The following is a 16,877-nucleotide window of genomic DNA, read 5'->3' on the forward strand; positions in this document are numbered from 1 at the left end:
ACGAGCTACTTTTAAGAACTTTAAGAATTTCATAACCCATTTGATAGGAGAGGGTGGTTCTCTGTATTTATGATGTAGGTTTGTATGTGTAACAAATATGAAGGCCAAATTCTCCTATGTGAGTCACCTACCCTCATCAAGCCATTAGGGTGCTATTTAGCTCTATAAAGAGCAGTGTAATTCTCTAAGTTGTACTGTAGTAGCCTGTGTACAAGTATATGCATGTGTCTGGAGATAAGTATGTGCCAATCTCTGTGTGTATGTGTGAGTGTGCGTGTGTGTGTGTGTGTGTATTCATGTTTTTCTGAATGGCTGACATTTTAACCATTTTTGATAAGAGCTCTATTTGTGACCGCCTTGCAGATGCAGCCTATGTCTTCCTTCTTTTTTCCCCACCCTGAGTGTTTGATGCATGTTTGTTAAATAAATGAATGAATGAAATAGTGAGAGCCGTTTTGTTTCAGACTCCTAGAAATTTTGGAGCCTGGAGGGAACATTGACATTATTTGGGTTATTCTCTTCATTTTATAGATGGACAAATGAAAGCCTTCAAGAGGGATAAAGTGATTTATTACAGGCTGTCAATGATTCAGTGACAAACATGGAGAGGGAATCCAGGTCACCCCACTATACCGCACTGCTCACTGTAGTCAAACTGTGTGTGTGTGTGTGTGTGTGTGTGTGTGTATAAGAGGTATGCAAAAGCATGGTTAGTGGGAGCTCACTTGGCTTGTTTTTCAGTTCAGGGTAAATATGAGCTTTCTAGTGATGGCAGCTCTGGGGCTGGTGCCTTTTATTCCATCTTCACTAATTCCTGCTTCTGCTGCTGCTGTTTGGATGGATGAGTCTTTGAATATACATCCTAGCTGGAGGCATGTTGGCTTTATTTTTATACAGAATTTACATTTTCATTTTTTTGTGTTGAGGATAGGAAGTGGGAAAAAGCCATTTGTCGATTCATTTCCTAAAAACACCATTGTGAGGAGATGCCATTTGAACATCTAAAACAGCAATCACTTTTAGAAAAGGTTGTTTCCTTTCATCATTGATCAATAGGCACAATTATCATTATTAGATGTCAGCAGTTAAAGGGCTGGCATTTAAAAATCACTTTGCTGTGCATCTGATTTGGGATTCCAGTTTTCTTGTTTATATTGCTAAAATGACTAAGAATTAAAAATTAAAAAAAATAATTAGCAGATTGCAGTTAATGCTTTTCAGTTTGATGGACCTTGAAAGTATAATTTAAAATTGCTGTTTATTTTCAGATGAAAATGTAAAGGTTTGAGGAATTGCTGTTTTAATCTCACTGTCTGCAACTTTTTTTAGCTCTGTGTGGTGACCTGGGGATTTGTGCCACGGGGTAAAGATTCTAGTCCTGGATATCTGCGTTTATTGGGCTTCTTTCTCCTTAGGGTTGAAGTCTCTCCTGGTGATAAATGTGATGCTGAGAGAATCACAGTCACTCTTCCAAGAGACTAGGGCAAAATTCAGTGAACTGTAAAAGTAACGCAAAATGACAGTTAAAGTAGGGCATTCTGGTACCTTGGGGGCCTGACAAAATGAACACATTTGACTTCTGATGTGCCAGACTTATTAACATAGAGACATAATAACATACCACCCACCCAAATGTCTCACTAGAAACTTCACATATCCAGAAGGGAGCTGGAGCTAGAAAGTAGGAAAGAAAACAAAACAAAACAAAACAAAAAAACACTTCTGAGCAGGAAAAAACAAATAAACAAGAAAAACCCAAACATTACACAAAAGTCCCTACATTAAAGATCATGTAATTTCCCTCTTAGAGTAACAACATCTCAGCTAACTACCCAGAACTTAACTCTTATTTTCTAGACTATTCTAACGAATATCATTATATAGCTTCCAAGAACACAGTAGAGTAGAAGTATCAAACTTGAAATGGAAGAGGAGCTGTTTTTGATATACCAATAGCTCTGAGAAGTAACAGTATTGAGTAGTTGATAGCAAGTTGGTGGGGTACATATGTTAAAAATTAAAGGCAAATATTCAAACCATAGCACTTTGGGGCCAGTGAGTGTTTAGGCAGAACCTGCGTCATATTAGTGATATAGTGATTTATGTTTCGAAAGGTGCTCCTAAGTAACCAATAAGCAACTGTGAGATACACCTTAGAAACAAGGTAGTATGTTTAGTATTTTAAATCAAAGTTTTAGTCCTTACAGGGAAAAGCCCTAAGCGATCTAAAAACTTAGCTATTCAGAAGTATTTATTCTTTAGGTTTTCAGAAAATCAAATTTTATTAAACCTAAACCAAGTGAGAAGTCTGCTGTCAGTGAATTCCTAGGATAAAGACTTCTAATTAGAGAAAGGATTTGGGAGAAATATATTAAATGATAAGAAAGTGACTCATTTACCACTGAGACTGGAAATAAAAGTTTACTCTAGACCCATTTTTTTAATGTCAAAATTATTTTTCCCCCAAACAAATATTGTTCTAGTCTCTTTGCTGTGTTCCTGGGGTAAGTCGGCTGTATCATTAGAGATGAGGACATTTCCTAGTGAAATTAATGTGACATTTAGAGAAAATTTCCCCTTTCAAATGTTTCATGTTGTTTGCCATTTAGAATACTTAGAGAAAGGATTGGAATAATGTCAAGCAAATTTTGATTCAATAAGGCTAACCAGGAGCTAATACATTCATGCAAAAAAGAAAAGCTCTTTTATTATTTCTTAAAAAGTGTATTTCTGCTGTGGTTCTGTATCCTATATTGAGATGACCTTGGCAGATAATATGACAGAAGAGGTATCATCTGCTAAACAGCTGGACCTGCCTTAGAAAACACAGCACATCAGGTCAAAGCCCGCGGCCAGTCCCTTGCTCAGGACAGTTTTCCACTCTAGATGTACATTAGAATGACCTGGGAAGGTTTTTTAAAAATACCGTATTTGCCGGCATATAAGACGACTGGGCATATAAGACGACCCCCTAACATTTCCACTCAAAATACAGAGTTTGTTATATACTCGCCGTATAAGACTACCCCCTCTTCCGCACACCTTCCACACACCAAATAACTTTCAGTTTAAAATTTGCATCATACTTCTTTCTTTTGGCTGGTGCCATGATAGGGATGATAGGGGTTTGACTGGTCGACATTTTCTATGCTGTACTGTACAATGGTGCAGTATTGTGGTTGGCTGTTGGCTGTATACAAAGCCTGATTTGATTGGTCCCTGCTCCCTGTTTGCCCGCCCTGTCACTATAGCAGTCTGGTCCACCCTTGCATCAGCATCTCCCTGGGACCTCACTAGTGCGCAAGTGCGAGCTCTTCAACATTCTAACAGGCACCATGATAGCGCAAAATCGCGAATCTTCAATGCACATGTAAAGAAATATACGGTAACCCGAATTTACCACACTCGCAAAATCGCACACAGCCGACCATACACCCAGTATGGTATCGCGATTCGCGATTTTGCGCTATCATACTGGGTGTATGCTCGGCTGTGTGCGATTTTGCGAGTGTGGTAAAATCGCATAACAGCAAAATCGCATAACAGCCGAGCATACACCCAGCAGCGCTGCTGATGCCTGAACGGTATGTGGAATGAAGTGGGCGGGCATCAGGAGGGCACTATGGCACGGGGCAAGCACTATGGGCAGTCTATCTGAAGTGTACCTGGCGTATAAGACGACCCCCCCACTTGGAGGCATATTTTTCAGGGCCAAAAAATCGTCTTATACGCCGGCAAATACGGTACATATTCTTGGGCCCCAGTCTAGGCCAATTACCTCAGAATGTCTTGGAGTAGGATCTTGGCAACAAACAAAAACCCCAAAGCTCCCTAGTTGATTCTATTGTGCAGTTAGGTTCACCTGAAGTGTAAAAAAAAGTTTACTCCTTCAAGTTACAGGAGTTGGGTTTGAATGCACACCTTAAATCCATATGAGCAAGAACACTTGATATAAGCAGACACAGACCTATAACAGGCCATCTATGGCCAGTTAGCTCAGTTGTTTGGACTGTAGTACTAAGGAGGTCAGAATAGTATATTCTATCCAATTAGGATAATTCTGTTGTATAGGTTGTATCCATAACTCCAACCAAGCTGCCTCACAAAGGGACCTGAGACTGATTATAAAGGCAAAGGACGACGGATGACTCAGCACAGCCCCCTCCACGCTGGGAGATCCGTTTGGAACCTGCCTCATGCCTAGTGCCTCCAGCTGCATGAGGATACAGCATAAGGCATCTGCCCATTATGGTTTGTGCTGGTTTGGGCAATGGAATATTTACAGTTGAAGGCCAGGACCCACAAGAATGGGTGGTTTACTCTTAGAGTTAAAAAAAGGGAGAAAGATAAGGCACTGTTAAGGTTCGATGACACTCTCCTACCTACAGTGGCACCTCCTGCTTGGCATATCTTCCCAGGTTAACCAGTCTATATCCCAGAGTAAGGGAAAGAGAATTGTTAAGGTATCCACAAGCAAATCTTCTAGACCTGATTCTTCTTTTAACTTGGTGTCTGCAAGTGGGGATCCTCATCGTGAGATGTATTAGTTCATTAGGACCAAGAAGTAGTCCAGTTACCGGGGAAAAATTGGTAGGGTTTTACTTATTTGCCCAAATGTGTAGTTCTGGCACCATGCCTGGAGGTCAGGTCTCTACAGAGTTCCATATCTGATGCACAGTGTGTGCAGGTTGAAAGCCCTCGTATGCCAAGCTATGCAAAATATTCTACTTGAAAACTGGCTTCTTTAACATGACATTATCTTGAGATGTTGCTCATGCTTTCCCTGTAAAGCCAGTATCCTCTTGATATCCTTTTTTGCATCTGTGTGTCTATTAATTTTCTTGATAAAATGATATAGTAAATTTGGAGGCTGAGATGGAGTGTGTGAATCTGCATGCTATTCTTTTATTGCTTGAGAGAGGTCAAATTCCTGATCCTCCTTGGGGTTTTGGGTTCTGTAGGAAGCCAGGGGTATCATGACTCATGATTCCCACAGTGATTCATGATAAATGCAGTTGAAATCCCCCTTTGGATTCATGTTCTATTATTCCTGTTTTGTAGAGGAGTAAAGTGAGGCTCACAGAAATTAATTTGTCCAAGGTTGCACAGTGAAACTAACTGTTGAACTCCTGAGTGCTTAATTAATTCTTTGTTTTAATTGGATAGCATGCTTTTTGGGGTGGGGGACTTCCACTTGTTAAATTATATATTGTACTGAACATCATGGAGGGTGCATTTACCCAACACCATTTTTGCCTATTATGTTGGTACAATAAATTAATTCAAGAAATGCATGTTGGTTGACTGACTGATGGATAATTTCCTTCAGCAATACTTCCAGCATTGTATTCCCAGTGCAGCTTCAAATTTGCATACTTCTCCTGTAATTATGTTTGCAACAATTTCAGCATCCATTTCCTTATGAACAAATTAGAAATGAACTGACCCTTTTGATTTTTACTCTCCCAATCTATTCCTTCCAACAGTACCAAAAATTACTTTTGGTTTACATTAAAAGGTTTTTTAGCCTCTAGATAAAAGCAGTCAATGTGAGTGGATGTTACACACCCCATCTTCAAATGAGGGGTAAGTGGCAGGCATGGATATGCCTGAGTAAGTATAGGACAATGGTGCAATTTGTATCTTTCTCAATATTCTCTCCTCCTTTCTCCCACTCTAGTCATCACCCCCATCCCCACCTACTCCCCCATACTTAGGGTCCCCACCCTAACTGTTGGTTGTTTGGTGCTCACATGGTAGTTGGATCTGTTTTCTCCTCCACCAAACTGTGAGCTACTTGAAATCAAAAGTTGCATAAGAGCCTAGCACTGTTAAAGTCTGGCAGGTAGTCAGTCATCTGAAAGGAATCCTCTATTTTGTTAGCTATGCAGCTATTATGCTTCCTTTTCCAGGCATTTTCAGTTGAACTGATTTCAGAAGGCCCTAAGGAATGGCGAGAATAGTGAGGATTTCTGGTAGAATGGCAGTGGGGTAGAGCATATGTGTCTGGGCGTTTTTCAGTTTACACAGTCGTTCAACGAGAGTAGCACTTTAGTGTTGGGGGTAAGATGCAATTAATTAGGACTTGCAGTTACATCATTGTTGATATTTCCATGCATTCCCATCTTCCAAAGCTGCTCCCTCTAATCTCTCAACCTCTGGGTGTTCGTAGCTGTTTTCCCATCTCTTTCATCTGGCAGGTATTCTGCGTTTGCTTTTATAAAGCCGGTGCTCAGGCAGTCCACTGTAACCAGATTAGACAGTAGCATTTTAACATAGGAGCTGAGACAGGGGTTTGCTTGCAAACTTCATGTTTCACATGAAAGGCTTTGGCACCCTCTGTGGACCGCCCTTCACCCTATTTAGGTATAATACTTGTTTACCTTTATGTCTGTGATAAAACAAAGGCCTTCCTGCATAACCAGCGCTGAGTTAAATATCTTAAAACAAAGGGAAGGGCAAAGTTTAAATCCACAGTGGGAGATTACCTTGCCTGCATTTCCATATCTATGGAATAAATATTTTAACATGTTATCTGCTACTAATAAAAATACCTTTGAACTTCCAGTCAATTTGATGGGCACAGAACTGTGTCCACTGGGGAATGGGAAGCAGTTCATTTCTGTAAAGATTGTGGGTCATGCTGTATCTTCCCCTAAGTGGGGGCATGGTCAGTAGCCATCCATATTCTAGGGGATGTTTGTGTCAAATCCTCTTGGTCTACAGGTGAAAGCTGTCTCCACAGAATCCCCAGGGTCCCAAGGAGGTGGCAGGCATCCCTCTGGCTGTTGTCCCAATATGCCCTCAGTTTCTGATTCATTCATTGTTTCTTGCCCAGTAGAAAAATTCCCCTAAGTAGGACAGTTTGACTCTTTTCATGAATCATCTATGTAACCTTTTTCATCTTTTTTTCCTCATTGCAGACTGAAAACTATTCTTTTGACTCCAACTATGTGAATAGCCGAGCCCATTTAATCAAAAGGTATGTTGGTTTGCTTGCCTATTTTTACAACTAAGCTTGATTTAATATAGAAAGCAAAATAGATTGTTTTTTTTCAAGATTGAAAAATGTATTCAAATATGTAAAAGACACCATATTTTCTAGTGTTTTTTAATGAAATTTATTGGGGTGACATTGGGTAGTAAAATTACATAGGTTTCAAGTGTACATTTCTATAATACATCATCTACATAGTGAAGATTAAGTTTTTTTAAACAATGCCTTTTTCAGATTTTAAAATGAATGCCTATCTGTTTATTATAGAATATTTGGAAAATTCAGAAAAGCATAAAAAGCTAAATAAAAGTCACTGGTAATTCTACCCCAAAATAATTACTTTTGGCACTTTATCATATTTCTTTACATCAAAATGTATGCATAAACACAAATTTAAAAACTAAATTGGAATCATATTAAAATACAGTTTTATGTGATGATTTAGAAATCTAATATTAGAAAACATATACTTTCGAAATCATGTTGATATCAAAATTCTTGTTACTCTTCACTTTAAAAAGAGCAGCCTTAAACATTTTCTCAGGTGGAATTTTAAGATTTTCTGTTATTTTGACAATTTTGAAATTATTTTCAAGATACTTTAATGACAGATAAACCAATGCTTTACCTTTAAAAAAATTTTGTTGATGAGAAAGGGAAAGAAAAGAACTTTGACTGATTCAGTACTTTTTAAAATATTTGGCAGTGTTTCAAATGAAGCATTCCAAGTTGAGATTTTTGTGATGGTTGGTCATCACTCAGTTATCCATGGAGGTACAACGTATCTGAATACAGAGCTGGTTCCATCTAGTGTAGTGGGCACCAAGGTGCCCAGTGGGGACAAGACAAGGGGTTCTGGGAGCTCTTTAAGGAGGGAGAACTAAGCAAAGCAAGAACCTCTAGTGTAGAAAAACCTGTATGGACGATTCAGGTAATGCTTTTGTTACTGTTTCATGCAAACATCCTTTTGGATGGTCCAGTGATTTATTCTGCAGCTGAAATTGAACTCTGAATGTGTTTGTTAAAATAATAGAAATGAAATAGACACACAGCAGGCTATGTTAGAACTGTAGTAGAGAAAACCTGAAAATTCTTTTATTTTGCTGGCTCTAATCCCATAAATTTACATCACCAGAAGAGTATGATTCAAGGAATAAACTAGCTTGTTGTACAAGCAACTTTGATTCATATCTATTTTATTTCACGTTACTGCAGTAACTTCTGAAAACATGCTAGGTTCATCTGTATTTTTTTGGAATCACTTGTGCCCTTGAGTGGTAATCATTAAGTATCTGAAAATGGATAGCGCAGTATTACGGTCATAGCACAGTTTTGAGTTTTTCTGAGGGGTTGGGAGGAGTCCATTTTGAATATATTCTTGGCCCACAGAATAAAAATAAAAGATGAGGAATTCAAAATTATCTGTCTAATTTGTTTTAGAGGGGGAAAAAAGCCAACACTCTGTTTTTGTGCACTGATTAGAGTAATTTTGCAGCAGGAATCTGCTTTGTTTTCTGCTTCACAAGTGTTATTTCAAAGCTCCTTTTTTTTTTAACTTCTGTTAAAAACAGGGACTTGCCTTATCCTCACAGGTCCCTTGTGAGGTACCTGGGAATTCTACAACCAGGTTAAACTGATAGCATGAGCCTGATTTTTTTTAATTTATAGGGGTGACAATTGTTAGTAAAATTACATAGATTTCAGGTGTACAATTCTGTATTACATCATCTATGTGTCACCACCCAGAGTCAGTTCTCCTTCCATCACCATATATTTGATCCCCCTTACCCTCATCTCCCACTCCCCACCCCCCTTACCCTCTGCTAACCACTAAACTATTGTCTGTGTCTATGAATGAGCCTGATTTTTTATGGCTTGGCAGAGAGCTAACACTCCTGGGGACCCTCACCGTCTCAGGTCAGCCCTGAGTATCCAATATACAAGGCAGACTGATGAGATAAAAATTTACATTTAAACACTTTGCTTTTGGGACACATGTATCTCCACAGCAGCTTTAGGACTCACTGGAAACCTCTGGTTTTGATTAATTACTTTATGTGTTTTTTTATTTATACACACATATACACAAAAGGCACAACGTGGACTTAATAGGCTCTTGGTGGAAAAGTCTCCTGATTGTGTCTGTAATCAAAGATAGTGGCTTTTCACTAGGGACCACCTTGATTAAGAGGAAACATCTGAAAGCTCAGGGAGACACACATTTTTGCCAGGTTCTGTTTTTAGAATCTTGAGGGCTTTGGAAAAGCACAAAGGCCTTGGAATTTATGGGACCAGTTGAGTTTAGACAAAGCACAATACCTGGAAAGATACCACGAATCTTGTGTGCTATGCTTTTCTGGAGACTAACCATTTTAAATGTGAAATGTGTGGAAAATGTTAAAAGAGAGTGGTGACTAACACCAGGTGCTGAAACCCTGCAAACCAGGTTCAAATAGCTTACAGTGATGTTTGAAAGGAGTTTTTGCCTTATGTGGTTTCTTGAGGATCCATGTACAAGCATGGAAAAAGCTCCTAGCCAGGAAATTCTGAATCTGATTATCCGTTTTTTGTTTTGTTTTGTTTTTTTAAGGAGGGTGCAGCTCACAGTGGCCCATGCAGGGATCAAACTGGCAACCTTGTTGTTAAGAGCACCACACTCTAACCAACTGAGCTAACTGGCCGCCCCTCTGATTGTCAGTTTTAATTTTACTATCTAGTCCCTGTTTCTTTGAATGCCAATCCAATTTCAAGCCAACTTTGAGAACTTCTTTTCCTATCCATTTTCTCTTCCCTGTTGACTTTCTACTTGTCCAAGGATGTTTCTTGGGCCCTTCTTTTGGTATTCTCCAGCACTTGTTAACTGTCTTGGCCAGACTGCTTACACACAGGCTTCCTTTTCTCTCTCACATCTAATCCCCAATGGAAAGCCAGAGGGCCAGGGGATTCTCTTAGCACAAATCAAGGTTGAGAAGGGTGCAGAGTGGATCCCAGAAGGGAAAAGGAAACTCTATGGCACATTCCCCGTAATGTTATGCACTGAAGAATCTAGCATTACATTTCTGTAATTGTTTTTTCCAGAATGTTACCTGCAGGTGTTACCTGCAACCTGCAGGTGTACCCAAGGCTTATATCAGAGTCCTAGATTACCAAGCAAAGACAATGTGGGATTTTTTTCTGGATGGACTTCCTTTCTGCTATATTTGTTTCCTTGCTGCCTTCTCAGGGCAAGGGAAGCCAACAGTGGTACTTTGCCCCGGCTGCAACACGCATTCTTCATGCCGGGTTTCTGTGCTACTGTCTGATATCCACTCCCGCAGTGCTTTTGGAGCAATATCAAGCAGGGCATGAGCTTGTGGTTCAAAGAAAATAAAACAGAAAATGAACAAGGTACTGAAGCAGCGTGGAAAGGAAAATGAGCATTGGCTTTTAAACCATGCATAGTGCTTTCCTTTCTACCCCAAATGTCCTGGGGTTTTGCAGTACCCGGTATGGTGCCTTGTCTATAACAAGTGCTGGTATATATTTATTGAATGAATGGATGAAAGAAGTTGATGAAAACCTCAGCATTTTCCATTGAAAACTAGCACTAAACTTTCCTTCAAGCCTGCAATTTCTGACCTTCAATGTGCATTAAAATCACTCGGGAGGCTTGTTAAATGCAGTCTCTAGCTCCATCCCTAGAGAATCTCCAGTTTTCACAGGTTCCCAAAGTTATTAGGATACAGGTAGCCCAGAAACCATTCTGGGATCTTCCCGATGTTTCTTAAATATAATTACAATACTCTTTTGACTTTCACTCCCTTCTAATTCTTACTCTCAGATGGCATTCCCTGGGTATGTGATGTTACTACTAGGAAGATGTGACCTATTTCCTTTCAAATTATTCTGTCTTTTGAAAGACTTCTAGTATTTTCAAGGGTAAATACGGATCAGAATTTGAGTAATGTTTATTCACCAAATATTTGCTGAGTAACTATTATGTGCAGAGTCTTATTTTAGGTGTTTTCAAACTAGTCTGTCCCTCTATTGGCCACCAGACTAGTAATAGAAACATTTATATTTACAATACCATTGCAAACAGGTACCCCTACTTTATTGTCCCACAAAAGTTGATTTACAAGTCTTTTGTTTTCCAAGAGGTACACTGGTAATAAACCAAGTGAAATCAGCATTTTTTTTATGCCTGGCATAAATTGTTATTTGTTTTGGGTAAGTGGCCATTTACCAGGATGTTTTACAATTTGCAGCATCGTGCTCACTTGGTCTTAAACTGCCTCACACAAATCCATTCATTAAGCCACTAAATGTCCTTATAGGATCAGAGTAAGTGGTCCTTAGTTTGTCAGATGGGCAAACTGATCTTGAAAAGAGTAAACTAACAACAAAAGAACAAGACAAACAAATGAGAAACAAAAACTCACAGACACAGACAATAGATTAGTGGTTATCATAGGGTAAGGGGGTTGGGGGGTGGGAGATGAGGGTAAGGGGGATCAAATATATGGTGATGGAAGGAGAACCGACTCTGGGTGGTGAACACACAATGGGATTTATAGATGATGTGATACCGAATTGTACACCTGAAATCTGTGTAAGTTTACTAACGATAGTCACCCCAATAAAGTAAAAAAAAAAAAAGAAAAGAGTAAACTATTGCAAGGTTTGGGAGAGAGGGATTATACCCTTTTCTTTTTCTTTTTTTCTTTTTTTTAAATTTATTGGGGTGACAATTGTTAGTAAAATTACATAAATTTCAGGTGTACAATTCTGTATTACAGCATCTTTTTCTTTCAAGAATACAAGACTCTCATACTCACACTACCAGTCCCTTACATTCCTAGTAACCAATCCTTTACTATTTTATTATTTCTCTCCTTTCTACTTAAAAGTCAAAAGCCCTGAGGTGGTTTATAGTTTTCAGATGCATATAAAATAGGATAATCAAATTTTAAAAAGGCAGATCCAAAACCAATTAGGAGAAGCTACATAGAGATCCCTGGCATCCAACTCACTGCAATTAAACATTATATTTACCTTGAAAGCTTTTGAGAAGGCATGACAAAATGGTAAGTGTACTAGGGCATATAGTCTCATTTTTCAATAAAGAAAGGATACATACTTGAGAGGATAATTTTTTTCCTGTTCCTGAATTTTAGGAGAAATGAGCAGAGTAAATATCTGAATATAGTTTATGGAAGATATAGAAGTAGTCTTTAAATATACATTTCCTATATCAATCCTATAAAAAGACTATGGACATAATATTTAATTGTAACTGAATGGAAACATTACCATATGGAGTAATGATTATACTCAACAATAATTATTTATTGAGCATATGTGTATACCTGGTACTTCATGAACAGTATCTCATCTCAAGTCCTCAAAATGGTCTTGTGAAGGAGGTTTTAGCAAATGCGTTTTACAAACAAGGAAATCTAGGCTCAAAGATACTAGACAATCAGGCCCAGGGCCCCCTTGATGAAGTGGTAGACTATGGATTATCACTTATTCTAATGACTTCTCAAGTTCAGTGCTCTTTTCACTACAGTCTGGAAATCTAACATGTCACAGGAATAGATTTTAAAAGACCTAGAGCAGTGGTTCTCAACTGGGGGTCATTTGGCAGTGTCTGGAGACATTTTTGGTTGTAATTTCTGGGAGGCGGCACTACTGGCATCTAGTGGGTAGAGGCCAGTGATGCTGCAAAACATGCTACAATGCACAGGACAACCCTCCACAAGTAATTATGCATCCTAAAATGTCACTAGTGCCAAGGTTGAGAAACTTTGCTCAAAGGGATGATGAATTACCTTGTCCTTAGACTATCTCCCTCACCGCCATGTACCTTAAGTAAGTTTTGGCAACTACTGAAATGCAGTCAATTCAGGGTTGAATTCTCTGGCTTAAAGTGACTGCTTTGTGTTGTGGATTAAAGAAACTTTCATATGCTTCAGATACCATTGATGAAGGTTGAAAAGTTAGTATTTGTTGTAAAAATGCAGAAGTCAGTAATATCATCCACACAGGTCATTTCCTTTCTCCTGAGGTACAGAAGTACATGTGGGCAGGACCAAAATTTTTTCTTATGAAACAAACTTTGAATCTGTTCAAGCTGTGTGGTTAGTTTTTATAGGAGGCCCCAAAATCTGTGCTGTAAAGCTAGAAATTGTGACCAACTTTAAAGCGTGCATTTCCACTTCGTCTTCTTGACCATAGAAAGAGTTATAGGATGATTGGAAATAGAACTGCATCCAGGTGGGTCCACAGGCCTGAGGAGCTGCATGACATAATTTGGAGGAGCTGAGCGAATTGCCCTATTGAGTGATTTTAGTTTTAATACAGTTGATGCTCAGTTATCCTTCCTGAAAATAATTAACAAATGGGTCAATGCTTCAATTGTCTGCTGCTCTTCATTTTCTTATCATTATGGCTTTCCAGTTACTACCCTTTTGATCATTTAGTTTTCCTATTCAGGGCAGCAAGCATTCTACGTCTAGGTTGGTCATGTTAAAAATCTGCTGTGATTCCTTTTGACCAAGTGTAGAGAATGACATTGTATCCATTGTGTCCCCGGCATAACTCTTCATCATATGTTCTGAATGTTCTTATCAAAGCCTCAGAGAGCTAGGCTTGTGGATGTTCAAGGTTGAGCAGATCAAGCAAGTTTGCAGTGTCATCTCCACAGGGCTCCCTTTTCAGAGGTACGATAGCGCTGTTGGGACTTGTCCTAATTCACAAGCGCGCCACTCTCCCTTGTTGAGACAACAACACGTTTTCTTGAATATGCCCTTGCTGCTTCCTCACCGACTAGGGAATGGACTCACCATTCACTAGGTGTTTCAAATGCATAATTCATCATCCATGGTGTAGCACAGCTACAGATTCTGTCAGGAAGTATTAGAAATAGCAGGTGGGGCCTCTATGGATAAAAACTTATGTATTATTGTCTAGTTCATGAGAATGGTGTGGGGTTTTGGGGTAGGATGCTTATTTCATTGTATGGTGGATTGATTTAACAAGCGCATTGATTACCTACAAACGTTTGAACTCTTGAAAGTTTCCATATTCTTGGAATAATTACACCCACAGTTTTTTTAGAGCCCACTTTCTGCTTTTCCCTGTTGTCTTACCTCCCAATCACCAATCCTCTTCTCAGCTCCTGCCTCTCTTCTTCAAATCTGTCTTGCTGCCTTTCTCAGTTAAAATTGACCCGAGTTCTCTGATCCTGATAATCGTTTCCATTTTAATTGTATTACCTCAATTGCTGCCACTTTCCTTTTTTACAGTTGACTAGTAGCTATCTTTGGAGAGGCAGTATACATTGTGGTTAAGTGTAAAGGCTCTGGAGATAGACCGCCTGGGTTTGATCATAGATATGCTATATTTTTACAGGCTGTGTGTGAGACCTTGAGCAAGTTATTTAACTCTCATGTGCCTCTGGTTTTTTTTTATCTGTAAATGGGAATATCTATGAATATGTTTTTTCTTATATGTCTATTAATATACCTTTCTCTTATAGAGCTGTGATGATTAAAAAAGTTAATTAATGTCAAGCACTTAGAAAAGTGTCTCATGCACGGTAATCCCTCAGTTAACATCAGCTATTATTATTTTACTTTGATTATATAAGTGAAAAAAATACCTTCTGAAATGATTATATGCTTTGCAGGTGGTTGTTTCAGATTTCCGGCTTCTTCCATCTTGCCTGTAGTAATGCATAGAAGATAAGTGAATGAAAGTATTAGCCTCATCAGCATCCAAGACTGGGAACCTCCCTGCAATGTTAAGTTCCATTATCTATAAACAGAAATTTCTCTTCCTCCTACCTTGTTGAGCAATCCAGTCACTGTTGGCCTCACCACGGAGCTGACATTATCCTAGCTCTGAAAGATTTTTAAAATCATGTCTATCACAGTTGCAAATTATCATTCTTTCTTTAACCCAGCAGCTCCACCTTCAAGGACTTAGAGGGCAACAGCCTGAAGGATAGTGGGCATGAGGAGAGCGACCAGACTGACAGTGAGCATGATGTCCAGCGGAGCCTGTATTGTGATACTGCTGTCAATGATGTGCTGAACACCAGTGTGACCTCCATGGGATCTCAGATGCCTGACCATGGTAAGGGCTGGTTGGATGTAAGTTGCAACCATAGATTTCAAAGAAACCAGAATGTTTGGAGGCACACTGTACTACTTTATTATACTGAGTGTGCTGTCAGGGTGGGCACTGTACTCACGCCTCAGCAGCTTACAGGGTTTTGAGCTATCCTGATACCTGACCGGATTCTTCTTTACCTTTCCTGGATGGATCCCCTAGGATTGTATAATGTCCAGGCATTTTAAAAGCTGACTATACCTATTGCGTACATTCTCTTCAATAATAACTGCACTGAGCAGGAAATGAGCAGATGCTTTCTCACCAGGAATAAATACCTCCTTTTGTACATGAATTCAACTGAACAATCGAGTTGCATAGAACACCACACTAATGAGGCCAAAGGGATGGATTTTATTTCCATATCAGGCTGGTTAACTTTACCCAGAGAGAGACTCTGTTCTCTGACCACAGACTGCATACTCTTTTCTGAAGAGAGAAAGTACCAGACTTCCCATTCTTCTATGGGACTGCTGTGCCAAATCTCTTTAGTTACCACACAGATGCACACCAGTGGTCATAGGAGAGACCGGGATAAGAAAACGTGGCTGGCTCAGTATGACATTTTGTGCATGTGAAACCCGCTTCAAAGTACATACATGTCAGGAGTAGTGGCATCCTCATGTATGAAGAAGAGGCTATTTTTGTGAACTCAACCACACATGTTTTAGCTATTGTGGCTAAAGAGAAGCTATTTAAAACTGTGTTAGGCATAAACAAGGGTATAAAAACGTTAGCAGAGTTCAATTAAGCAGAATGTTCAGATGGACTTGGCCACAAATGTACTTTTCTATGTTTTACGGAAGCAAACATGCTAGGTGAACAGCTCGTCTTTTTCAATTGAGAACTATGAATTCAGCTTGGTGTTTAGGCTCAGTGAAGCTTTAGAATGCTTGTCTATGTCTTGAGAAAAGCTATATGCAAGCTCAGCTGGAAGCCCCAGTGCTAAGACTTAAAGATGCGAAAACAAAATATGGTGATTATGTGCTGGTCTTCAGCTGTTTCATTTCACTGTAAACATCATTAAATGCTTTTGTTTTGGTCTTGTAAATGAATCCAAAGGGGGAAAAATGCACGATCCACAAAACAAAATGTTTTCCATGGAAAAAAATTAGTCACTGTAGGTTCTATTAAATTGTTTAATCTATCCCCTCCCCAGTAGACTGAAGTGTCAAAATCTATTTTATAGGGAGGCTACTACTGATTGTGCACTGCTGCCTTCCCTAGTTGGTGAGTGGTGACATCTGCAGAGATAATACACTTTCCGGGCAAACTTACTAAGACTAAAGATGAAAAAATTAAACATTTATATAACTGAAAAAGAGACTATTTAATTCTCAGTGGATTAGTAGTGTGTCACAGGACACAGACTGATATGTATCATTTACTAATCTTGTGTCTCAAAGAAATGCTATTTCATTTATATCAGAAAGGGCTTTAGTTAGATGCTCTCTAAAATGAAATTACTTTAGGAAAGGAAATAGTCATAATTGATTCTCACTTTATGCCTGGCTAGAACAACATCTGTTTCAATTTCTTGTCACATTTTTCTAGGAAGACAAAATCAGTGGACTGTAGCTAGTTTTTCTGAGGGAGTTTTCCTTACAAATGGGATATATCAGGTGTGTATCTGTATTATGTAGATTGTATAATAATGAGAATATTCTAAAGCAAATGTGTGGCATTATCCCAAGACTCTCCTACATATAAGGTGATGATTACA

General features: G+C 39.0%; 1 protein-coding gene across 4 annotated transcripts in view; it reads left to right on the forward strand.

Annotated features, from left to right (window-relative positions):
- Nucleotides 1-16,877, forward strand: part of PCDH19 (protocadherin 19) — a 135,291-nt gene that overhangs the window by 54,278 nt on the left and 64,136 nt on the right. For 2 of the 4 annotated variants that reach the window (XM_081043126.1, XM_081043124.1), the window contains 2 exons: nucleotides 6,924-6,982; nucleotides 14,946-15,118. In XM_081043126.1, coding sequence (XP_080899252.1) covers nucleotides 6,924-6,982; nucleotides 14,946-15,118 — 232 coding nt within the window. The remainder of the gene's footprint in view (nucleotides 1-6,923; nucleotides 6,983-14,945; nucleotides 15,119-16,877) is intronic. The other 2 variants (XM_081043123.1, XM_081043125.1) reach the window with 1 other exon arrangement.

This window comes from Rhinolophus hipposideros (assembly GCF_964194185.1).
Source record: "Rhinolophus hipposideros genome assembly, chromosome: X".
Taxonomy (NCBI): Eukaryota; Metazoa; Chordata; class Mammalia; order Chiroptera; family Rhinolophidae; genus Rhinolophus; species Rhinolophus hipposideros.